We start from the raw sequence: 26433 nt of genomic DNA, 5'->3' as shown, positions 1-26433 counted from the left end.
ATCGGCATTTCATGTGCTAAATAAAATAACATCTGAATTCTAGGTAGGATTTAGCTATGAATCTATGAATCTATGAATTTGTGTCTGATCAAAACTATACCTATTTTTAATGAGAACATTTTGAAGTATAAATCGCTGATGTGATCTGATGTGCAAATAAAGCACAGTATATTTTGCCAATTTTGCGACTTTTACAACCCTGTCGAAAAAAGGTTTCACAAAAAATGGCTAGTCTATTTAACGACCGCCGAGAAACAAATCGGTGATGGTCTTTCGGCAATTCTACATTGTACAGTAAACCCCCGGGATACAAGATGAAGTGGGGATAGCAAAAGTGAAATTGCCCTATAGCAGGGTATAGAAACCTATGATATTAGCTCCAAACCCCAGGTACCACAAAAACATCAAAATAACAAAATTTATTTAGTAAGTTCTACTTATGGCTAATATGTGTGCATAGAATTAAATAACATTATGATAAATATATATGTAAAGGAAAAAATATGATTTTTTTTACTTACTGTGTGCTTGATTTGAGCTGGTTGAGTGTCGTAGCAGGTGGATGCAGAGGGAAGGAGAAGATTTCCTTGCTTTTTGCCTCCTTATTTTAATAATAGTCCTTATGCTAATTGGTTACGGCCATGCAACTTAACAAGGATAGGCATTTGTGTGCCTTCTTCATGTTTTTCGATAATCGCTAGATTTGTTTCCATTGTTATCATATTTTGCTTTTCCCTTTAGCATCACTGTGAAGCCTTGGGATGCATAATCAAACAATTAAATATTCACACCTATGTACATTGCAAATATTTAATTTCGTATTAAATATTTTCTAAAATTATATAATTGGTCCAAACACACACGCCATTTTGTTATAAAGCGACTTCCTCCTCTGCGGTAAAAAGTGGCCCAAAAAAAAAAACGTTCCGATCATTTTCTCAACCGCATCAAGCTTTCTTATTCCACTTTCATGTCAGTAGAAACTTATTTACACTTTACAGCAACCATATTGTATGAATGCACAAGATATTAAACAATAAAAACGTTCTTAGCGCGCTAGCAATACGGTACACGTTGTTATGATTACACGAACCAGGAAGTAGAAGCCGGATTTCTTCTTAGGGGTGGATGCTTGGTGACCTCTCACAATGCCAGCACACGCCAATAGCGGCGGAAAGAAGCACTACAGTACTGTCCTGTACTGGGAAAAAGGTGCACACATGACAAAATCTAACTTTTAGCAATGTCCGGATATTTTTCGACATCCTGAATTTTTTATTCATATGTACCGTTGTTCACAACTCGAATGTTCGTAAGTAGGGGAGCGTCTGTATAGCTTGCTAAATCGCTAAACATGTAGGAGGATAGCTAGCTACAAAGCTAAAATGGTAGCCACATAGCGTGTGAAAAAAACAGCACATTTTCTGCATATTTGCTTTCTAAAACCCCTAAATTAGATTTTTTTTTTGATATATCACGTGTAAAATAAATCAATAAAAAATTGATAAATACATTTGTTTACGGCGGCGCAGTGGGTAGCGCTTGTGCGGCACAGTTCATGTCATGGGAACCTGTCGTGGGTTCAAACCCAGCTCCAGACTTCCTGTGCGGAGTTTGTATGTTCTCCCCGTGCTTGCGTGGGTTTCCTCCGGGCACTCCGGTTTCCTCCCACATTCCAAAAACATGCATTTCAGGTGGATTGGCCGGTCTAAATTGTCCCTAGGTGTGAATGAGCGAGCGAGTGAGTTGTCTGTCCCCGTGTGCCCTGCGATTGGCTGGCAACCAGTTCAGGGTGTCCCCTGCCCACTGCCTGGAGATGGCTGGGATGGGCTCCAGCCCCCCCGCGACCCTAATGAGGAAAAGCGGTACAGCTAATGAGATGAGATGAGACATTTGTTTATTACATAAAAAAATTCTCATTATATTATCTTAATTGCTTATGAATAATTATCAATTCCTGAATATATTTTTCATCCATGAACTGGAATTTATTTAAATTGTAATATAACAATTTAACATGTTATTACTATGTTATTTTTACCAGGTTACCAGGTTCATTATTAAAAGTAGTGTTAAATAGACTTCCTTACACAGTGGAATCGCTACTCACGTCGCCGCCATGTTTGTACGGCATAATGCACTGGCCCCCGTTCGTACCAGACAGCACAGTGCCATCTAGTGGTCAAATATTACACAACGGGGCTTTCAAGAATTTGAAAACAAATTGAATATCTGAATTACATGTATTAAAAATGTGTCACTCTATACATTTGAATTAGCTTGGACAAAAATATAATTTAAGTCCGGGCTACATTTATTTATGTATATAACTTTACAAAACTGTTCCTTGCTGATATTTTATTAAACTGTTCTGCCCGTACTAGTTACGAAACTAAATAAATCCAATTTAGGGATTATTCGATTGCAACCTTTTTAGTTATGAAGCTATATTTGTCTATGTGCCTTTCGGCAGTACAAAAACTACCTGGTAAATGAGAATTTTTGGAATATTTGATTTTGGTTCTTAGCGTGTGTGCGGCACAGTTCTAAGGTCATGAGATCGAACCTTCCTGTGTGGAGTTTGCATGTTCTTCTCGTGCTTGCGTGGGTTTCCTCCGGGCACTCCGGTTTCCTCCCACATTCCAAGAACATGCATGTTAGGTTAATTGGCCGGTCCAAATTGTCCCTAGGTGTGAATGAGCAGGCGAATTGTCTGTCTCTGTGTGCCCTGCGACTGGCTTGCAACCAGTTCAGGGTGTCCCCTGCCCACTGCCCGAAGATGGCTGGGATGGGCTCCAGCACCCCCGCGACCCTAATGAGGATAAGCGGTGCAGATAATGGATGGATGCATGATTTAGGTGTATTTTAAACAAATAATAACGTGTTATACAGTTTAACTAGTTAGAACAAAAATATTCTATTTGGTTCGAAATCCATTTTTTTATTTGCACAACCAAGATGTATTTAGTGATTCTTTTATTTCCACTTTTTTAATTCTTGAAAATAATTGTCTACGTGCAGATGGTCAAAATAAAGTTAAATACTATTTGAAAATGTTCGGAATATTTGAATGACATTTATTTTAAAAGAACAATAATGTGTTTCTGTGTGTGTTTATATATATCTCATCTCATCTCATCAGCCGTACCGCTTATCCTCATTAGGGTCGCGGTGGTGTTTATATATATATATATATATATATATATATATATATATATATATATATATATATATATATATATAGTTATTATTATTTTTTAATTAGCTTGGACAAACATCCATTTTATTCCGCGCTACATTTTTCTATTTATTTATTTATAGAAATAATTAACACACACACAAACAAACCGAAACTTCTAATTAAGAGATTATTTTATTCCAACTTTTTTAATCATTAAATATATTTGTCTAGGTGCAGATGGCGAAAACAAAAATATATTTTTCATATGCATTTTTAACAAACAATAACATTTTACTGCATACATTTTAATCAAACACATAATTTTTTTAGTCCAGGCTAAGATATTTAATCATTTATACAACTTTTCAACAAATTAGACACAAAAAAACGAGCTGAAAAGTTAGTTAGACGAAAATATTTATTTTAGTCTGGGTTACATTTATTTATTTATAAAATTCTTTAAATCTAGACAGAGAAAACAAACTGAAACCTTTATTGAGAGAATGTATTTTTGCAAATTTAAAAACAAATGTGAATTAGTTTAGTCGAGACTTAATCAGTCCTTGCTGTATGAATTTATAGAACAATTATACACAAACTATAATTTCTTCATTATAAAAAATATTTGTTTGCATGGTCAATACTGATGATTTTCCTCCTCCTCTCTTTTGAATCCATAGCTCTATTCCTCCACTCGTCACGATTTCAGTGACGCCTTTAAAAGCCGGCGATCTTTTCTATTGTTTTTCTAAGCTGTGGTCATGTGATTGGCGTTAACTGCTTCCTGGAAGCCGTCCCCGCAGCGTGTCCCGTTCTTTCTCATCATGTGATGGGCCACATTGGATTACATCACACTTGGCTGCAAGTACGTGTTTGTGAGAGAGCGATGGGGAAGAATAGAGACCCTTCGATTTTCGTGGTTGATGGGGACCGGACTCCCCTGCAAAGTGGCGTCGCACCTTAAGAAAAGAACCCAAAGGGTTAAACTTACCTCAACATTACCGACTGAGAGTTTGTGACTGTCACAAAATAACAAATTTAGATCTACATATAATAACATGCAACACAAAATTGCACTTGAATGAATGGTTTTATTGTCATATTGGAGGGATTCTCCTTTCAGTTTAAGAAAGCAATTTAGAGAGTGGCTGACTAGCTAGCACAACTATCGGGAGTCCTTGGCTGGAGACAGATCGCCGCAATAATTAGAATGAAATCGTCCCTATTTTAGCCGTTTTCCTGGAGTTTTTGCTTCAAGTAATACGTTTAATGGCTAATGGACCTGGCGTTGGCAAGATACAGGTTCCGCAGCGGTGGCATCGAAAAGTTGTTAGCCTAGCCGTTAGCAGTGGGCTGGACCAGCAGCACCGCTCTTGCCTTCTCCTAGATACTACCCAAGCAACCGCTGGTGATCACAATTTCGTTGCGCTCTTCTGACTTTCTTTAGAGTTCGATTTAATGGATGAATCTCTTTTCAATGTAACCAGCCGCTAAAAGTTAGCTGTTCGACTGACAGCTTACACCAGCCTATCGCAGTCGCGCTCACAGTTGCAAACAGAGACAGTCACTCCCACCCAAAACAGAGCAACCTCCCTTATCTGTCCCCCCGATGTGCTAACAAACATAATGCACAATACAAGAATGTCAATGACAATAAAGACCAAATTGATTCAATTCAAAATCCGCCAAGGATTGAAACAACTATAACCGAAGCGTTAAGTAGCGACGGGTGCAAAGTCAAGTCAAGTCATGTTTTTTGTGACGGCCTTAATCACAAGGAGTCTCAAAGGGCTGCACAGACCACAAACTACAAACTATTAGTACACCATCCCCTAATCTAAAACCTACTTGAGAATACGATACTGAAATCAGGGTCAGCTTGTACGTGCATAAGACAGAATGAACACTAGCGGGCATAAGACAGGCATAACCAGCCAAGCCTCCCCATGGTCCACAGTGCCGTGTGCTCATGCTCCCCCTTCACCCAATCCTTTTCTGTTTAGTCAATCAGCAATATTCCAATTTATCTGAAAGGGACATCAAAGATGGATTTCTTTCTGAGCGGAAATTTATACAGTCTTGGCTCCGAGCAAAGTGATCACAGTAAGGTTCCTGAATAAGTACAGTGAATACATACAGTATTGTATTGCACTAACTTGCAAAGTCTTGACGAAGCACGCAAGATTTTGAACTGAAAGAAAATAAAGGCATTGTGGGAGGGAGTTCAGCCATATCAGTAATTTCATTATGCCCAGACACGCAGCAAAAAATAAAAAATATGAGATAGACATCTTGAAGAGATTTTGGACTTTACAATTAATTTGTTCATGTTGTATTGTGGAGAAAATGCTTTAAAGAGGAGCAAAGAAAACATCTTATTCTACACCGTATCCTGGAAGATTTACCGTAGTTAGGAACATTATTTTAATAATCATCATCAAATTGAGATATTTCAAATTCAACTCATTTGTTCCGTCAACCATCTACCATCAATCTCATGAACATTCAAATCCTCAATTTTTAAAATAACGAATTAACCGCATTTGTTTAATCAATTGTTCATGCCCGAAAGCTTGTGAGACATTCAGCTCTGTTCGAAGTTGAAAAAAATCAAGCGAGGGGGTTATTCTATTTCTGTCTGGCCAGATTCCTGGAAGGCAGCAGAAGACATTTTCTCTGTGCTCCATAAACGAGGTCAATTGAAGACCAATTCTAGTCCTACATCCGAGCCATGAGTCAGTTTGCTGTCCAGTGGGAGATGAGGTAACCCTGGCAGAAGATCAATAAAGCTCCCGTCCGTGATCTTGCAAGCATTGAGGAATTGCAGTCCTCAATCCAGAGAAGTGTCCACGTTCTTGTTTTTGACCTCAGTAATAGTTTACCAGAGACTTGAATTTTGTTTTTTCCAGATAAATAAATCAGAAAAAAAGCCTCTTAGATTTTTTTTTTATCTCAAAACAAATCTACTTTATACTTCCCGGCTTCAGTGCATCACAGGTTGAAAAATACTCCGCGAAGTATTATCCAAGATGCATATTGCACAGCGCACTTTTGTCAGGCCTATTGTGTTTTTTTTGTCGTTATTTTCACCTAAAATGAACTGTACCTGTGCCTCAGCGATCTAATATCCCCAATCTCATATTGCTACACGCAGGGGCCAACAGAATGCACTTTCATTGCAGCCTGTTTTGCCGTTACTGTATTTCTGCCCAAAATGAACTGCACTTGAGCGTCGACAATCTATTATTTCCAATCCCATATTGCTGCAGCGGGGACCAGCAGAGCGCCCTTTTGGGGGGCGTGTCGTTTTGGCCTGTCTAAAATGAAATGCGGCCGCAATCCATTATCCTCAGTTGATTATGGTTGAAAGCAAGCCCAAGAAAGAAAATTTGTGTTATGTGTTGTGCCTCTTTTTTTTTCCCGATTTTTACGCCTAAAATAAGCAGCACCTGTGCGGCCACAATCTATTATGCCCAGTTTGATATTGCTGTGAGCAGGGATTGGTGGAAGGCACATTTGTCGGTAGGTATGAAATGCACAGTTTAGGCCGCAATCCATTATCCCCGCTCGACTATTGCTGGACAACAAAGGTTTTTTGGGGGTGGATTGAGTCGCAGTGACGTGCCGTTATCGGTGTGCCGTTTTGGCCCAGCCTAAAATAAACTATACTGTTTTGGCTCTGATACATTATCCCAAGTTGACAAATCCTGAAAGCGGAGGATAATTATTAAAAATGTTAGAGGCTACCTCGCAGATTTTCACACATTGCAAGGGGTTCTTGTCGCTGCAATAAACAAGGAGATTAGAGCTTTTAAAACTTAATTCAATTTAAGTACAATTGTACGTTGTTACGGGAGTAGCTTTGAATGTACAAAAAAAACTGCTCAGTTTTCTATTGACTGAAAGCAAAACTGAAAATAGGGGTTGCCATTACAATGGACAAGTCCTTGGGACAGTGCTGGCAACACAGGAACATTCTATTTTTATCGACTGCACACGCGGAAATGCTGGCGTATCGGGATTTTCATGCGGGCGGAGGCCTCTACGTTTCGGTGTGAAAACTCGATGTGATCGGACTTCATGAAGCAGGAATTTTTCAAGGCTTCAGTTTGCCATTTATGTTATCCCGAGTGGATATTTTATCAATAAGTACTAAAACGCACAGTGCAGTAGACCCCCAGGATACGGCGTCCCCACCATACGATGTGGAATATCATATTTTGGCCCCCTTCATTGGACAAATTATCTAACGTGCCCAAAAACATAAGATTCAAACTTTGCACACTTCATTTAAACAAATGAAAATCTTGCATGTCACACTATACCTGGATTGTGTGACGCAGAAGTAATACGCTTTGTATTTCTTTATTTTTCAAATGCAATTACTTCAGTATCAGATTCTTGAGCTTAAACTGGGGGTCACAAACCTTTATGAAGATAAAAAATACTTTTTTTTGTTACAGATTAGCTCACCGGGCTGCCGGTTTTAAAAACATACGTTACTACTATGTTGTTACTCTGTGGTTATTATGCATATACCAGGTTGTAAGTATGAGATGTAAGGTCTAAATAGGCCCAGTCTTCAGCTAAAGTATCATGCCAGTAAGAAATGTAGTTTTGTAAATCGCAATGAGCTATTTTCAGAACAGGTCTGTGGTCTACTCAGGTGTTCTAAGTGGGCTACCTGTTGGTGACCCTTGAGTGCTGTTATGCCGTGAAATATTTTGCAACAAGTATCAAAAAGTCAGCTCATGGGGAAAAAAAATACAACAAAAAAGGGAAGGTTTGTCTTATTTCCCTTTAAGTCTTTGCATTCTTTAAATACAGCCCCCTCCCCTCTTGTTTGACGTCATGCATGGCCAGGGGTTGACTCCAAAATAGCTCTCACGGCTAAGTTAGGAAACCAAGGCATGTTTAAAACAGCAAACAATGTGGCCGGCTGTAATTCTTTCTTCACATGCACAGAGGCTCGTTTCAAAGCCGGCACCAGCACGAGTCAGCAAGATTTTCTCTCTTCTCCGACACCCCTGAGGCCTTTCATGGTCGGATCACATGAAATGTTATCAAAGAGATCAGAGCACTCTCTGTGCTCCATCTGTACGGACAATTATAATTTCATCCCAAGTAGAACTTCCCAGAGTATAAATCTAGTAACTGTAACCGAAAACTCAAATCCAAGGGTGTCAAAGTTAAATGGACGGTGGGCCAAGAAGATTTGGCTACAAGCCGAGGGCTGGATCGATCGAATGTTGACAACTTTGAAAATGGCGCATATAGTCAAATGAACCTAATTGAACCTATGAAAACCATACAAATTTATTGCAATAGGATCAGATTGCTTTATTTTAAGCAATATTTTCTTATGGCTCCATTAGTAATCTTAAAAAATTCAACAGGCAAAAAAGACCAATTTATTGTCTGTCCCTGTTTAAACCCACTCCTATCCGTCCCCTTTTGTCAGTCTGTCTGCGAACCTCAGTTAACCCTCAGTTCGACCCTGACTCCCACCTGTTTTTGCTCCTGTCTGTCCCGCGGCTTCGACCTGTTTTCTGATCCTGACCACGTCTACTCTCCCGTCCTGCGACCTCTTTTTGTCCCCGACCACGTCTACTCTCCTTTCCTGGCTTACGACTCGCTTACGACCCCGACCACGTTTTTGCTCTCCTGTCCCGGCTACTGACCTGTTTTTCCGTTCCTCACACCGCCATCGCTCGCCATGGAAGATCCACTTCTGCGTTCTGAGCGACCTTCTTCCCGCGTCCAGCAATCACCGGATCGTGGGCGCAACCCTCTCTTTCTTCCAATAAAACTTGTGAGAAACGCAACGCAAGTGGATCCTGTCTCTGTTCTGGTCTTGACAAAAACAACCCCTTCTTCAAGATTAGCGCAAAAAATACACACTGATTCTTTGTGTAAAATAATTAATCAACTTTAGGTGCCATAAAAAAGAAACCTGGCCCGCAGGCCTTGACCTTGACATATTTGCTGTAATCCTTTGTTTATTGCAGTAACTGGGGACCAAAACCTCCCATGATACGTTAAAAAGTGAAGCAGAAACCCCCAATTGCTCCCATTTTGAACATGTGCTCTGCCGGGCTCCCCTCGCATCTATTGTCAACCAGGGATAATGGATCATGGCCGCAAGGGTGCTGTTCATTTTAGGTGAAAGAAAAAAAAAAGGAGTTGCCACACATGACAAATAAACTTTCTTTGCATCCCCTCCCTCCCCCCATCAGCAATTGTCAACTTGGGATAACAGATTGTGACCAAAACAGTGCAGTTCATTTAAAGCAGGCCACAATGGCATGCTTTAGCGCTGCATACCGGGAAACGAAGAACAACGCCACCCCTGCTCAGGAGTAGTTGACCAGGGATAATGGATGGACAACCGTACATTTCATTATATACAGGCTAGAACCAAGAGTAATGTCTAGAGGAGTCAAAAGTATATGTTATTTGTATAGCTTATCTTTCACAAGTTTTCATTTTATTGGAGTAATGCGTCAGAACACACATATCAATTGTCTTTACAGAGAGCAAGGTTAATGCATTCCTAGAAACACATCCATTGATGAACACTAAAGCGGTGAGTCATTTTGTCTAATTTGTATTTTTATTGTTTACACAGATGACACATCTTCTAAAGAGGTCAGCAGGGTAAGTTTTGCCTCCATTACCATGTTAACATGCAGGCACAACTCAGACTTTTGGTCGATGTCATGTAAAGTGCTAGTATTAGAAGTCAAAATCTGAAGCAATGTCTTTTGTGTTGACAAGATATGCTCATAAAGAACTAGCCAAAAGCATAGACTTACACTATATATGGATGAATATAACTGTGGCATCCTCTCTAGATAGCCGTATACAACCGTGGCATAAAATGCTAATGTCCCAGAGGAATCAACTAATACACACGAGCCTTTTCTTAAGAGAGTAAACCGGAATTTGCATGTATCATTTGTCTTTGTACTCCAACCCCATAAAAATATCCCAGATGAGGGGAAACTGCCTGTGTACACTAGCAATTGGAAGACTTGAATGCATAAACAAGAACGAGTGATTGGAAAGTGAAAGGACTAACCTGATCATTGTAATCGGAATATTTGCATTTTATTTGAGACTTCAATCGGGTAAATAGCAATATTTCCTTTCACATACTCAATGTGACTATACTAGTATTTCTCAAATAGTATGGCTCCATCAAGGGGGGCGCGTGTGACCTCAGAATGGTTTTAACTGTCCAAAAATAAAGTGCAAATACCCCACCCCCCCACTATATTTGGGGGCTGTAGCACTCTTATTGGCAGAGCGTGCCCTCGTGGTAGAGAAGTTTTATCTACGTTGAGCATTAGCTCTTTGCACAGAGTGTGAAATATTGACATGAACCGTCTTTGCCCCTTAAGTTTAACGATAAAAACAATATTTAACAGGGATGAGTGAACAGGCAGAGAGAGAAAGAGATGAAGAGATAAGAAAAATACTGTACGAGGAAATATGATGAAGCAGAACTTCGGGTGAGAAAAAGAATGTGTCTTGCTGTGTCTAAAAATGTTGGCAGTGGAGCCAAATACATGTATCCCTCTTTTAAAGACATTACACACCAATCACGTTGAGCCGCTTGATTTTTAAGGTACCAAAGATTTGGCATGGACGGAAGTGACATTTCATCACCAATATCAGAAAATCCTTTTGTCCCCACCAATGTTATATGATTACTTAAAAAATAATCGATTTTAGCAGAGCAGAAAGGGTTAGCGCACGTTCTCTCCTCAAGCTCTGACACATAAGACGAATCTATTGGTGGTCCCTTTCCCCTACTACATGTGAGACTTGTGCTTTTTGTGATTTGGTCCTCACCAATGCCAAACCATTGTCCATGCCTATTAATGCCAACGATTATCCCGCATCCCTACTTAAGTAAACGTTGTCGGTATCATATAATTGAGGAGCTTCCGAGATTTTCTATTTCTGCTGCTTCAAACCCCACTTGGAAAAGTAGTGTTCGTATTGTAAAACGTGCTCATTGTAGCCACTAATCCACACATCATCTTTAAATTGGGTTTGGAGGGCTTGAAGGGGAGCACAAGGTTTTCTTCTTCCTCGTGAGGGTTTGACAGAAAGTGATTGAGAAGCCCTGGATTATACTAACATTATTTATTTGAATGTATAGAATGGGACCTGGCCAAATTAGTTTACTGGATTTATGCTATCTACCTCAATCAGAATTGGAATTAGATTTTTGAAAAAACATCCACGTAGACACAGCTAGCTAAACATTGCTTTCGACACCACTCTGCTCACAGGAGTCTCCATCTCAGCTCGCTTAAATGGCTCTATGACCTCATTGAAAGCACAAATAAGCGAGGGTTGCTCGCCCTCCGGCTGCGTCATCCATACGTCTGCGAAAACAGGATATGGGAGGGCGCATTGGATCCCTCGAGGGAAGCTTTCTAGTGCGCCATTCTCCCCCCTCAATGCTCCCCCATCCTCACCCTCCCTGTAGGGGCGGACATGACATCTCTCTGCCCTGTTACGTAATGTTTAAGACAAACGTGAGCATCAAAGCAAAACGCTGCCGGGGTTTGTTTTTGTTCGTTGTTGACTCAAAATTCGACAGTGTGAAAATGAAGTTATGTGCGTTTTTGTGTCCAGCAGTACCAGGATGCCAACATGCAGGGTGTGGTGTATGAACTCAACAGCTACATGGAGCAGCGCCTGGACACTGGAGGCGATCACAAACTGCTGCTCTATGAACTCTGCAACATAGTAAAAACAGGTACCACCATCTACTGTGTTTAGTATATTTCAGTGAAGAAAATAAGTATTTGAACAACCTGCCACTTCAAAATCATGGAGGGGTCTGAAAGTTTCATCGTAGGTGCATGTTAGCTGTGATAGAAATAAACTAAAAAGAAAAATCCAGAAATCACAATGCATGATTTTTTAACAATTTATTTGTGTGATACGACCTGTTAGTCCACCCATTAGAAGTCTACCTGCACTCCATGTATCATCCTGAATAAGATGCACCTGTTTGAGGTCGTAAGCTGCATAAAGACACCTGTCCACCCCATACAATCGGTAAGACTTGATTTAGCTTGTAACATGGCGAATACCAAAGAGCTGTCTAAAGACACCAGAGACAAAATTGTACACCTCCACAAGGCTGGAAAGAGCAATGGAGCCGTTAACAGGCAGCTTGGTGAAAAAAGTCAACTGTTAGAGCAATCATTAGAAAATGGATGAAGCTAAACATGACGGTCAATCTCAATCGGAGTGGAGCCCCATGCAAGATATCGTCTCGTGGGGTCTCAATGATTCTAAGAAAGGTCAGGAATCAGCCCAGAACTACACGACAGGAGTTGGTCAATGACCTGAAAAGAGCTGGGAACACCGTTTCCAAGGTTAATCTAGGTAATACACTAAGACGTCATTTGGATGACACAAAGGAGTCATAGGAGAAAGTTTTGTGGTCAGATGAGACCAAAATAGAACTTTTTGGTCACAATTCCACTAATCTTGTTTGGATGAAGAAGAATGAAGAGTACAATCCGAAGAACACTATCCCTACTGTAAAGCATGGGGGTGCTTTGGGGGTGTTTTTGTGCACATGTGACTGGGCGACTGCAGTGCATTAGCGAGAGGATGACTGGGGCCGTGTATTGTGAGATATTGGGAAACAACCTCCTTCCCTCAATCAGAGCATTGAAGATAGGTCGTGGCTGGGTCTTCCAACACGACAACGACCCGAAGCACACAGCCAGGAAATACAAGGAGTGGCTCTGCAAGAAGCATATCAAGGTTCTAGTGTAGAAGAGCCAGTCCCCAGACCTGAATCCAATCGAAAAATCTTTGGATGGAGCTCAAACTCCGTGTTTCTCGGCGACAGCCCAGAAACCTGACTGATCCAGAGAAGATCTGTGTGGAGGAATGGGCCAAGATCCCTCCCGCAGTGTGTGCAAACCCTGTGAAAGACTACAGGAAACGTTTTACATCTGTAATATCAAACAAAGGCTACTGTACCAAATATTAACATTCATTTTCTCAGGTGTTCAAATACTCATTTGCAGCTATATCACACAAATAAATCATTAAAATATCTTGCATTACCCCTGGTCCCCTCCCCACTGTCCGATGATTGCTGGGATGGGCTCCAGCACCCCCGCGACCCTACTGAGGATAAGCGGTGTAGCTAATGATGAGATCTGGCATTACAATTTTTGGATTTTTCTTTTCAGTTCATCTCTCTCACGGTGGACATGCACTTACGTTGAACATTTCAGACCCCTCCATGATTTCTAAGTGGGAGAAATAGCAAAATAGCAGGGTGTTCAAATACTTATTTTCTTCACTGAATATATATATATATATATATAAATATATATATATATATATATATACATACACACACACACACACACACACACCGTAAATTCCGGACTATAGAGCGCACCTGATTATAAGCCGCACCCACCACATTTTAAGAGGATAATCGCTTTTGTACTTACACAAGCCGCACCCGTATATAAGCCGCGTGCGTCCCTGCTAAAACTTGGAACACAATCACAAAATTAACCCAAACTTTGGATTCCGCGATTTTAAGTGAGCATAAGGTACTCAGTTCAACAACCACAGCTGGCAGAATGAACTGACAATGATACCGGTAGTTAAGATATGATGCAGACCTGCAGAATCCAGGTCCCGTTAAAAGTAATCCAAGGAAAAAAAGTGTATATTTCCAAAGGTAAGGGTGGGAAAAATATAAATCCACTTTTGTCTGCCGTGTCCACAAACAATCACCTTTACCGGTCCCCACTTGCCGTCATCCCCCGCGTCTGTTACGCCCCTTCTTTTTAATTGGTCAGTGCAAGACTTGTCAGAATAAGTGTCCAAAATAAATACAAATAAATACATTACAAAAATATACAGTTGCAAATACATATTATTTATGGCTACACATATTTACAAAGAAAGACGATACACTGAGAGAGTTTTCAAAGCTTTAATAATAATATTATAACTTTCATCCCAAACCATTTCTGTGAAGGGTAGCAAAACGCTAATAACAACATGCTCGCAATGCTGTTAACGGGTCTGTTGAAAAAACATACCGTATATGTAGAAATCACGGTAAACCGTTCTCATTTTCTTCCCTATAACTGTCGTGATCAAAGTTGTCCCCCTTTAGTATGGGAAAGAGACTTTGTCACATAGACGTCGTCCCACGCTCCCTTATTCAAAAACACGCTAGCAACACGCTCGCAAGGTAAAGTGTGTGCAGTAGCTCTATTTCCTTCTTTATCGGATTGCTCGATTGCGTTTAGCTTGTAAGCTGCGTCATGTGCCTTGAACTCGAGCGCCGCTGGCGGCCGTTAGAAAAATTACATAAATTGGCTGCATCACTGAATAAGCCGCCGGGTTGAACGTTTGGGAAAAAAGTAGCGGCTTATAGTCCGGAATTTACGGTGTCCGGAATTTACGGTGTGTGTGTGTGTGTATATATATATATATATATATATATATATATATATATATATATATATATATATATATATATATATATATATATATATCCATTTCCTTCCACTTATGTGGGGTCGGGCAAGCCTAGAGATGTAGTCTCTCCAGCGTGTCCTGGGTCGTCCTGGCGACCTCCTGCCGATGGCCAGAAGGCATCCTTATCAGATCATTTTTGAGTCAGCAACAAACAAAAACTGTTTTTTGTGCAATAATGAAATTGGTCAGTTCAATTGTCTCTGGGTGTCAATGAGTGAGCGAGTTCGTTGTCTGTCCTTTTGATCCCTGCACCTGGCTGGCAACCAGTTCAGGGTGTCTGAAGATGGCTGGGATGTGCTCCAGCACACCTGCGACCCTACTGAGGATAAGCTTTGCAGATACTGGCTAGAAAATATAATATTTTCTGTTCTTGACGCTGACTTCTTTTTTTTAACCCACAGCAACAAAAGCTGATGGATTTGCACTTTACTTTTTGGGAGAATGCAACAATGTAAGTTTTAAAGGAAGAGTCGAATCATGTTGTGATTTTTTTGAGCTTTTCTTCACACTCATGTCTTTTTCTGGGTCAGACTTTATGTTTGTTCACCCCGACAAGGACCAAGGACGGTCCCCCAAGCCTTGTCCCCTCTGGCCCCATCGCATTCGGGACCACCATTGCGGCTCATGTTGCCAAGACTCACAAAACTCTCTTAGTAGAAGACATCATGGGGGTAAGGTTATTATCAATTCTTATTTTTGGATCATTTTGTGTATTTGACTCCCGGGATGCAACATGAATCTGTTCTGAGGTGGGCATTGCAAAGAGAAAAAGCCGGGTGATAAAAACCTATGCTAATTAGCTATTTCATTCTGAGCCACTGTTACCCCAGATAAAAATATGAAGTAGTTCAGCCAGTGACAGCCAATCGACCAGCATTTTATCTGACATTGACCAATAGCACACAGGCATTTGAAAGACCTAACCCGCATTAATATGCGCGAACACTGCAATGTTTGAATTTTCTGAGCACACAAAATTGTTGTTGATGTTGATGTCACATAGAGAGGAAAATACCGTAAAGAAGGGCTGAAAAAACATCTTATTCCACACTGCCAAGTAAAGTTTGTAAGGCAGGGTGTAAGGTTGCAACTAATAATTGTTTTAATAACTGATGAGTCCGTTGATTATTTTTTCAATTAATTGATTACTTGGATTTGAACTCTCTTGTGTTAGGGTTGCCACCGACCCGTTTTGGATTTTTAAAGCATACAAAAACCACATACTGTGCATTTGTTTTTTTTTGAACCAAGGCTTTGTCAGGAAGGTCTATTTTTAACAAAGTATAAAAAAACATTCACTACATTTTAAAATGCTCTTACAGATCCGACAGAGAGCGCTAAACCACGGCCACTATAGTTACTGTATCCATGTATCAGATAGAGCGGCCAAAACAACAGTGAGCGACTCTTTTATCGCTATTCCTAATAACATAGCCGTATCATTTGTTACTTATTGGGTAAACTAATCAAAAAGACAGTAGAAAAGGTTCCTAATTATTATATACAAAATTATATTCATGGCATCAAAGTGTCCAAATACGCTCATAACATTTTAAGAGTGGATGCAAAATGTTGGCGATCCATGAGGAAATTGTCAGCCCAGTACCAACTAAACATAGAAATAAATTCACATTTTTGAGAGATAGAAGATATACAAGTGAGTGACCCGGCACATCAAATTCACGAAACGAGTGGTGCCATCTCCACCAGTTACTAGGCTCATATGGAAACTACATCAGGAGCCTCACAAACCCGACACACCAAATATCGAACTGCACTATCCCATATTTTACTAGTTGTACTTTAATTACGAAGCGCGACCTTCGCCTGGATTTGTTTTTATCATATGCTTACGAGCTATGCTAATGATTTCGCAGTGATATAAAGATGCTTCCTTAATTACGAACGAGATTCTTGTCGATTGTTCGTGAGTTGAATTTGTTCGTTAGTTGCTTCAGTGCTATATTTTGTATGGAATGAACATTGAGATTGTGAAGCCAGCGGTGTCGATCTATTAAAATGGAGGCAGTTCAGCCGATGGCAGCCAGCAGACCAGCATTTTATTTGACTTGGACCAATAGCAAGACAACCATCTGTTAGACGCCAACCGCATTCATACACACACTGCAAAGGTGGAATTACATGAGTTTCTGGGCACAAAAAATAGTTGTCCTATAGTGAGGAAAATGCTGACAGGAGGGGCTCAAAAAACATCTTATTCCACATCGTAAAGTGACAGCGTAATAATGCGGCGGCGCCGTATCCCGGGGTCTACTGTACAGTGGAACCTCGGTTCTCGACCATAATCCGTTCCAGAACCCTGTTCGAGAACCGATTTGTTCAATCACCGAAAACATTTTTCCCATTAAAAATAATGTAAATCGTTTTAATCCGTTCCAACACCCTGAATGTTTACCATGAATGTTTAACGTAAACATGAAGCTAACCCAGGCTACGTTCGCGTTATCGTAATCTTCCGTACGAAAGATTATGCTAACATGAACGTGTAAAAATAAAAAAAATCAGGTCGTTTACAAGTCATTTAGCACCACAAGTGGCTAGCGCTTCATTGGTAAGGGGGCTCCGTTCCAACACCCTGAATTTTGGGCTTAGTTCCAACACCCTGAATGTTTACCTGAATGTTCGACGTAATCATAAAGCTAACCCAGGCTAATCGTACGTTCGCGTTATCGGAATCTTCCGTACGAAAGATTACGCTAACACGAACGTGTAAAGAAAAAAAAAAGATAAAGAAAAGACTACTTTTCTTTTTTTCACCTGTAGCAACTTTGCTGCTTGCACTGACTTTCTTCGGAGGCATAATAAGGGGCTAAAACACCCGTACGCCGCTCAGCATCGCACCCTAGCGTACGCACTCACGCATTACCGGCGTTCGAACTCCAAATTTTTGACCGAACAGCGAAGCAAGAATTTCTCAAAATTTTGGGTCGAACTCCGATTTGTTCGAACTGAGAGGCGTTCGAAAACTGAGGTTCCACTGTACTTGGATTTTAAGTCGTTTTAGTTTGACATCATAGAATCCATTTATGGCTTATAATAGTCACCTCGCTTGTCTTTTGTGGTTCAGGACGAGCGCTTCCCAGACGGCACAGGACAGGACTCAGGGATCCGTGTTCATTCTGTCCTGTGCCTTCCCATCCTCACTGCCATCGGGGACCTCATCGCCATCCTGGAGCTGCGACGGCACTGGGGGAAGGAGCCCTTTGACCTCAGTCACCAAGAGGTATAATGTATTTCATACCCCAGAATTTGGGAATGTTTAGTAAAAAAACATTTAGGTTTGAATATTTTGTCAGGGGAATTCAAAAATAAAAATAAAAAGAGTATTTAAATTATAATTTTGTAGGTTTTTTCCTAGTAAAACAAAAAAATATATCTTTTTAACTTTTATTGTCTTTTTATTACACAATATGTATTCTATACCTTTGGGTGTAAAATACAATCAGCGGGATAACAAAAATAATTCGGAAGAAGAACTAAACATATTTTTATAAATTAGCATTCTTTGTTGTTGATATTTTTAATGTTTTAGTTTTTTAGTGAACAAAAAATATAATATGGCAGCACAAAGCTTTACTTTTTAGTTTAAATTATTAATTTATTTATTTTTTTACGCAAAAATTCAACATTTTGCAAAATTTGGCTAGGTCATAAGAAAACAATACCTAATAAGAGCAAAATTCATTACCTAATTTTGCAGGATTTTATCAAATGTTGTGATAGTTGTAACATTTTTTCGCGTAAAATAAAAAAATGATCTAATATATATATATTTTTTTTTCGAATTGTTAATTTTAAGGTGATATTATTAACGTTTTTTTATGTATTTTTCAGTAAAAAATTATGTATTAATTAAGTCGAATTATGCTTTATTGTTTGTTGAAAAATTATATTGTAATTTTTGGAAAGAATTACAATTTAAAAAAAAACTAATACTTAAGTAAGTAGTTTTGACAATTAAAACTAAGAATCAAAGTCATCTTTCATTGGAATATAACATAATTTTTCTTCTTTAAACTATTTTTTCATTTTACTAAAAGAAAAAAACATATAGTTTTAGTGAAATGTAAAAAACACCATATAGATGACATACAAAAAGGCATTGACTTTTATCTCATTATCACATTATTTGTATTCACAGTACCAGAGATGAATGTTAGAGAATGTTGGTATTGTGTTCATAGTTTGTTTTATTGTACGGAGTTTGCTTTTATTTCTTTCTTTCATATTTTAGGGAGAAATATTCTTTATTCAAGCAGTTACCAAATTGGTTAATAGTTAGCCTCAGCTATCCACCATTAAGTTTAGTTGGATAATTGGATCAGTCTCATAATCTGGAGACAGACTCCCTACATTATTTTATCTTTTAATTCTTTTAATTGCAGTTCATGAATTTTGGATAAGAATTAAGTATCCAAAAGCAATGAAAACTGACATACGTTGTTTAATTCAATACCAAAAGGAAGATTTATTCAACATAGAATCACAATAGAAACAAACGACTGGAGGGCAAGGGTTGAACTGATGGCAAGTCTGGCACGTGGGAATAAGAAAGTGAATCAAAAAAATATTATTATTAAAAGGTAACATGACCTCAATTTTTATATAATTAAATTAGGATGTTCATTCATATAGGCTAATCAGCTAAAGTTACCCAGCCCACAGAACCGAATGCATGAAATTTGAAAATCAAAACCGCCACCTTGTTCAGTTCTTTTACGCCTTGGCTGTTACATAGCGAGGACGGCAGTCCGGGTCAAACAATCTTGCAGTCCGAGACCATGAGCCGTTCTAACACCTTTTCGTGTATCTGGCCTTTGTGCCTCGCGACCCTACTAAGGATAAGCGGTGCAGATAATGGATGGATGGATGGCCTTTGTGGTATTTTTTCGCTTTTGTTTGACCGGCAGGCAAGAAGATAGAGTGAATCTTTTCAGCGGTTCCCTTTTAAAGGACCAGTGACGTTGGTTTACAAAACACAACTCAGGGGGGTGATTTGGGGGGAAGTTAGGTCAAGTCAAGTCATTTTTATTTGTATAGTCCTTAATCACAAAGAGTCTCAAAGGGCTGCACAGGTTATTACACAGACTATTTTTCCAGACTATTATTAGATCATCCCCTGATCTGGAACCAACATGAGGGCAAGAAAAAACTCAAAAACCGCAACATGAGGAAAATGAAAAAACCTTGTGAAGGGACCTCCAGGTGGGTTTCAAATGGTTTTGAAGCCGATAGGGGGTGGACGAATAAACATAATAGTTGGCCTGATGAATATATATAACACGATACACATTATCAACAAGCGGCATCATCGATTCATACATAGTCGTGAAGGTTTTAATTACAATCCAAAAGTTATTGTTATCACACTTTATTGTAATCTACTACAGATTTTTAGTCTCTGTGGGGAGACCTGGGTACATCCACGAACTATCCATCAGGGTGCGCAGTCACTCCAAAGGCCTAATTCTTTGAACCGGCCTGGAATGCGTTCAGTTCTCTCTGTGGTCACGAAAAACTAAAAGGGGAAATCGTGGTCCTGACAAAACAAAGGCGAACGTAGTCCCATAATCTAGTTGAAACGGGAAGAAAAAGATATTTGGAAAAAAAAGGGGAAAGGTCTTTCAGGTCTGCAGACAACATACAAAAAATGAAAGAGAGGAATGGAGTAGTAGTAGTAGCTTATTTGCCCTACATTATCAATAAATGATTGTAATCTTTGCCGCACATACTCAAAAACGTTAGTTATTACAGAGCTGAGAAAAAGTGACACAAAATTACATTCGTATTTTGATAAAGAAATCAGGGGTGTCGTGTCATCGATATGACATTGGGCTAAACCACCAAAGAAGGAACGTGACCACAGTGGATGTGTAACTAAAGCTCCAATTCCTTCTACGGATGGTGAAAACTGCAAAGTGCCTTACAATGCATTGAGACCATGTGCCAATAAGTTCACAAAAATAAAGGACATAAACTTTACATCTGTCAAAATTAGTACAAAATATAGTTGAGTTATACAGAGTATAAACAAATTTAGAAACGTACAGCATTGCCTTGTTAATCTTTCAACATAGACTGAGTTTAATTGGACATGCAACTCTCCTGTCAACCATTGTGTGAAACTAGTGATGACAACCGGATCAAAGAACAGGAAGTGAACCTGAAATCCCAGAAGTAGTATTATTTTACTACACTCTTCAACTTAAACATAAAATATACATGTAGAACATTTCTAATGAACTTAGATGCATTTTTAGTCTTGGGTTACATTTTAATCACAGTACCTTATTTATTAAGGAAAAAACGTTGGCGTAAGGGCAACACAAGGGGTGCGTGTCCTACACAAATAAATATGGTAAATGTTTATTAACCCTACATATTAATGTGAACACATTGTTTTCTATCTAACAGTTATATGTCCAAAAAGCTGTTTTCAATGGGTTTTTGGGGGCTTTTCAACTCTCAACGCAAAAGTGACGTTTCCCCTTTTTGTGTTCCAGGTTGCAACTGCAAACCTGGCATGGGCTTCAGTTGCCATCCATCAAGTGCAGGTGAGCAAACGTCCCCTGGACTCGTGCACAATGATGCAAAAGCTTGACTGCAGACACGTTGGGTAATAAGGCTGATGCCGACATCGCGGCTCATTATGATGTTAGCGCCATTGTTTGTTCTGGTTGGGCGCTGCTGTTTTTACTGGAGAAATCCACTGTGTACTGAAAAGGCGTCGCGACTGGGCCCAGTCCAATCAGCCGAGCGGCACAAACACGTCCCCGAGGACGTCATTATGCCTTAGCGCCATTTGCAATGCCTGAGAGAAGCCGCGTCCCAACGCAGGACTGCCCGCGTGGGCCAGCCACTTGCTGCAAAACACGCTCTCTAGCAAAAGTGTTTGCAGTACAAGCAGGACGCAGAAATATCCGGGTAGGAATGACCTGACCTAATATTTTTCTCTCGTAGGTGTGCCGAGGCCTCGCCAAGCAGACTGAGCTGAACGACTTCCTATTAGATGTGTCGAAGTAAGAGTCACTCGTGTTGAAAGCTGTCATTAAAATCAGGGCCAAAAAGTGCTTATTTTCTTAAAAACGATTAACTATTTAAACACAACAATCTATTGCTGTATTCCAGTTTCCTTATTTCAGTTTCATTTTGCATTGTCTTTTCACCCTATGTGTCAATGGCATTACAGTCTGAGTTGTAAACATAGGTAAAACAGTTTGATGAACCGACATTACGTGAACGGCAAAATGGCAGGAGTTCTAGCAGCAGGAACCTTTCTGACCCAAAGAGCCGTAATCACAAAATATTTTGACTCACTATACCATATATTTTCAAACAAAATTAATCAAAACCGCCGAACCTTATTTTATTTCATAACTTGTGGTTTAAAAAAAAATATCACAAAATACTGCAAACGAGAATGATGACTTATTTATCTGGGTGCAGACAGTGCTGGGCAGTGAGAAGTTAGTACGTGCGCTGTGTGCATAGCTCCGCCCATCCCTACTGCTCACACAATCAAATTGCTCTGTGTGTTTGGCTGGAGGTTCTGGGTGTTTAAAGTTCGTTCTGTGGGTTCTCAACACTGGAGATCCATTGTTTAATGAGCTTCCATATAAAGGATTTCTTAGCGACATACAGCCAAAACAGGGTCTGTTGGTGTACAGTAGTTTAGACTGTGCCCTTAATATACTGGACCAAACCACTCATTCTGTTGGCATTATGTGGTTTGTGCATGCACTAAACTAGACTCTGAGCTTGTCAGAACTAGAACGCCATTGATTAAATTTTACTCATCAGAATATATTTTGGAGCCATTTATACTCATGAAAAGAGCCAAACCCTTACTTAGTGTCTGCAAAATATTTTCTTAGACGTGTCCATTTTTTCTCTTTATACAGAACGTACTTTGACAATATTGTGGCAATAGATTCTCTACTTGAAAACATTATGGTAAGTTGGTTTCTCGTTTCTGTTTACTCTGATTTCCTCAAAGTAGAAAATGTGCTGGGAAAATATTTTAAAAATTGGTTTGGTAGGATACAGTTACATATATAAATTAGAATATAGAGTGGGAGCTATACAAACCTTCCCATTGACTTATTTACACAGAGCGCTTAGCAAGTGAGCAGCTAACTGCTGCTCCCTCGAGTACCAACACATCAAAACCTTTTATTTTAATTTATTTAAAATGGCTTACTTTAACCAAAATCCATCTAAAGATCAGTTATTATACCAATACGTTCAGTTAAAAAAAAAAAAAATTCAGCGGGTATTAGCAATTTCCAACAGCTAAGCTAACTACCTAAGTAGATACCACAGTTTTATAAAAAAAATATATACATATATACTGGACTGTCTCAGAAAATTAGAATATTGTGATAAAGTTCTTTATTTTCTGTAATGCAATTAAAAAAACAAAAATGTCATACATTCTGGATTCATTACACATCAACTGAACTATTTCAAGCTTTTTATTATTTTAATATTGATGAATTTGGCTTACAGCTTAAGAAAACTCAAAAATCCTATCTCAAAATATTAGAATATCATGAAAAAGTATACAAGTAGGCTATTCAACTAATCACCTGAATCATCTAATTAACTCGAAACACCTTGCGAGGGTTTCCTGAGCCTTAAAAACACTCAGCTTGGTTCAGTAAACTAAATCACTGCTGATCTGACTGCTGTCCAGAGGACCATCATTGATACCCTCCATCAGGAGGGTAAGACACAAAAAGAAATTTCTCAAAGAGCAGGCTGTTCACAGAGTGCAGTTTCAAAGCATATCCACAAAAAGTCTGTTGGAAGGGAAAAATGTGGCCGGAAACGCTGCACAACCAAGAGAGATGACCGCAGCCTTAACAAAATTGTGAAGAAGAGCCGCATCCAGAATTTGAGGGAGCTTCAAAGACAGTGGGCTGAAGCTGGAGTCCAGGTATCAAAAGCCACAGTTCACAGACGTGTCCGGGAAATGGGCTACAATAGCCGTATTCCCATGGTCAAGCCACTTCTGAACTCAAGACAACGGAAGAAGCGTCTGACTTGGGCTATGGAGAAGAAGCACTGGACAGTTGCAGAGTGGTCCAAAGTCCTCTTTTCAGACGAAAGCAAGTTTTGCATTTCATTTGGAAGTCAAGGCGCCAGAGTCTGGAGAAAGGCTGGAGAAGAGCAAAATCCAAGTTGCTTGAAATCCAGTGTGAAGTTCCCACAGTCAGCAATGGTTTGGGGAGCCATGTCAGCAGCTGGTGTTGGTCCACTGTGTTTTATCAAGTCCAGAGTAAATGCAACTGTGTACCAAGAGATTTTAGAGCACTACATGATTCCATCTGCTGAAAAGCTCTATGGAGATGAGTATTTCATTTTCCAGCATGATCTGGCACCTGCCCACAGTGCCAAAACCACCAGTAACTGGTGCACTGACCATGGCATCACTGTCCTTGATTGGCCTGCTAATTCCCCTGACCTGAACCCCATCGAGAATTTGTGGGGTATAGTTAAGAAGAAGATGAAAGACACCAGACCTACAAATGCAAATGAGCTGAAGGCCGCTATCGAAGCATCCTGGGCATCAAAAACACCTCAGCAATGCCACAGGCTGATTGCCTCCATGCCACGCCGGATTGATGCAGTAATCCGTGCAAAAGGATTCCCAACCAAGTACTGAGTGCATCAATGGACATTTTCAAATGTTTGATTTAGTTTTGCTGTTATAAAATTATTTTTTTTACTTGGTCTGAGGAAGTATTCTAATATTTTGAGATAGGATTTTTGAGTTTTTTTCAGCTGTAAGCCAAAATCAGCAATATTCAAATAATAAAAGGCTTGAAATAGTTCAGTTGATGTGTAATGAATCCAGAATGTATGACATTTTAGTTTTTTTAATTGCATTACAGAAAATAAAGAACTTTATCACAATATTCTAATTTTCTGAGACAGTCCAGTATATATATATATATATATATATATATATATATAATTTGATGTCATTGATTCCAACTTAATGTGCATTGTTTAAGACAAGATTAGACATAGTATTTCATTATAAACATGTAAAAAAAAGACTCATAAGATAAAAAAAAATCTAAAAAAAATAGGATTGATACCAAATGGTTTAAATCTCAGTAGCTTGATTTGATCTAGTCCCAAATATTTGGCAAACTTCCTTTCAGACGACACTCGTGGAAATATTGTAATAACAAATACTACCTATACCAATAATAATGTTCATGTTTAGGTTCCGACTAATTGCAAGCTTTGCTTTCTCTGCAGATATATGCAAAAAACCTGGTGAATGCCGACAGGTGTGCACTCTTCCAGGTCGATCAAAACAACAAAGAACTGTATTCGGACCTGTTCGATATCGGCGAGGAGAACGAAGGCAAGCCCGTCTTTAGGAAAACCAAAGAAATTCGGTGGGTACAGTCAATTTTTTATGGGGTTCCATTGGTGCTAAAATCCTGTTTATATATAAGATTCCTATTCATTACTTCTAAAATTCAGTTTATGTGTAGTTTGATGATGTGCTGTATGTTAGTAGTGCGTGTAATTGCTGTGTGCATATGTAAAGTGTCGTTCGAACTTTTGGTGTGTGTATGTATGTATGTGTTACGTGACATCTACACGATCAACGACACTTAACACGTGCACACATACAACATAAGTTAACAATGACCCCACATGATTGTCAAACTACACACCAACACAATTTTGGCATTAATTGAAAGCCATATTATACTTTGACAGGATTTAGGCAGTGAACTGATAGGAACCTATATGACATGTTGCACGTCCACATATGCAATGGCAGCTGATAATGACACGGACAAAAACACTTGACGTATGCAAGCAAAAATGATATGCAACACGACTGACGTGCATGACATAAACAGACTACAAACAACAGAATATTGGCAAACGTCATTTTATAAGTAGACAGGATTTTGGCACTAAAGGAACCCCATACGACACGTTGCACATGCACATAAACAATGGCAGCTGACATTTACACGAACATCCATACTAAACATGTACACACATACAGTACTAATGGAGTTAGGATATACACACAGCAATGACACGCAACACATTGTCAAACTATACATCAGTAGAACTTAGGCACCAATCAAATATTATTATACTTTGTATATATTATACACACACATATTGAAATTATTTTGCACTAATGGAACTCAATAGTTTTTCAGCTGCAAATTTGTCAAGGCATCTTTGACTCTGTCCTTGTTCTTTGACTTTTCCACAGGTTTTCTATAGACAAAGGAATAGCCGGTCAAGTAGCTCGGACAGGGGAAGTCCTAAATATCCCAGATGCCTATGCAGATCCACGGTTTAACCGGTAAGTATTTCTGTTTCATTCCACTCTCCCTATCTTTACGACTTGTGTACTGAACTGATTTATATGACGGTTGGATCACATCCAACAGGGAGGTGGACCTTAAAACGGGTTACACCACGCGCAACATCCTGTGCATGCCCATCGTGAGCAGGGGGACTGTTATCGGAGTGGTGCAGATGGTGAATAAGTTAAGCGGTAGTGCCTTCACTAAAACAGATGAGAACAACTTCAAGATGTTCGCCGTCTTCTGTGCTTTGGCCTTACACTGTGCAAATGTGAGTGGCTGGATCCAATATTTCTTATTCGGGATGAACCAAAA

At 39.4% G+C, this 26433-nt stretch overlaps 1 protein-coding gene across 3 annotated transcripts in view; it reads left to right on the top strand.

Moving 5' to 3' along the window:
- Window positions 1-26433, top strand: part of pde10a (phosphodiesterase 10A) — a 101162-nt gene that overhangs the window by 65816 nt on the left and 8913 nt on the right. For 2 of the 3 annotated variants that reach the window (XM_088350805.1, XM_088350803.1), the window contains exons 3-13: window positions 9810-9838; window positions 11834-11957; window positions 15139-15188; window positions 15268-15408; window positions 17826-17981; window positions 21262-21312; window positions 21719-21777; window positions 22660-22711; window positions 25031-25173; window positions 26022-26114; window positions 26203-26389. In XM_088350805.1, the coding sequence (XP_088206931.1) occupies window positions 9810-9838; window positions 11834-11957; window positions 15139-15188; window positions 15268-15408; window positions 17826-17981; window positions 21262-21312; window positions 21719-21777; window positions 22660-22711; window positions 25031-25173; window positions 26022-26114; window positions 26203-26389 (1085 nt within the window). The remainder of the gene's footprint in view (window positions 1-9809; window positions 9839-11833; window positions 11958-15138; window positions 15189-15267; window positions 15409-17825; window positions 17982-21261; window positions 21313-21718; window positions 21778-22659; window positions 22712-25030; window positions 25174-26021; window positions 26115-26202; window positions 26390-26433) is intronic. The other variant, XM_088350804.1, reaches the window with a different exon arrangement.

The sequence above is a fragment of the Urocampus carinirostris genome, chromosome 13 (assembly GCF_059441175.1).
Source record: "Urocampus carinirostris isolate Australia breed hairy pipefish chromosome 13, RoL_Ucar_1.0, whole genome shotgun sequence".
Taxonomy (NCBI): Eukaryota; Metazoa; Chordata; class Actinopteri; order Syngnathiformes; family Syngnathidae; genus Urocampus; species Urocampus carinirostris.
The sequence above is the reverse complement of the archived record's forward strand: the minus strand, read 5'-3'. Positions and strand labels throughout refer to the sequence as shown.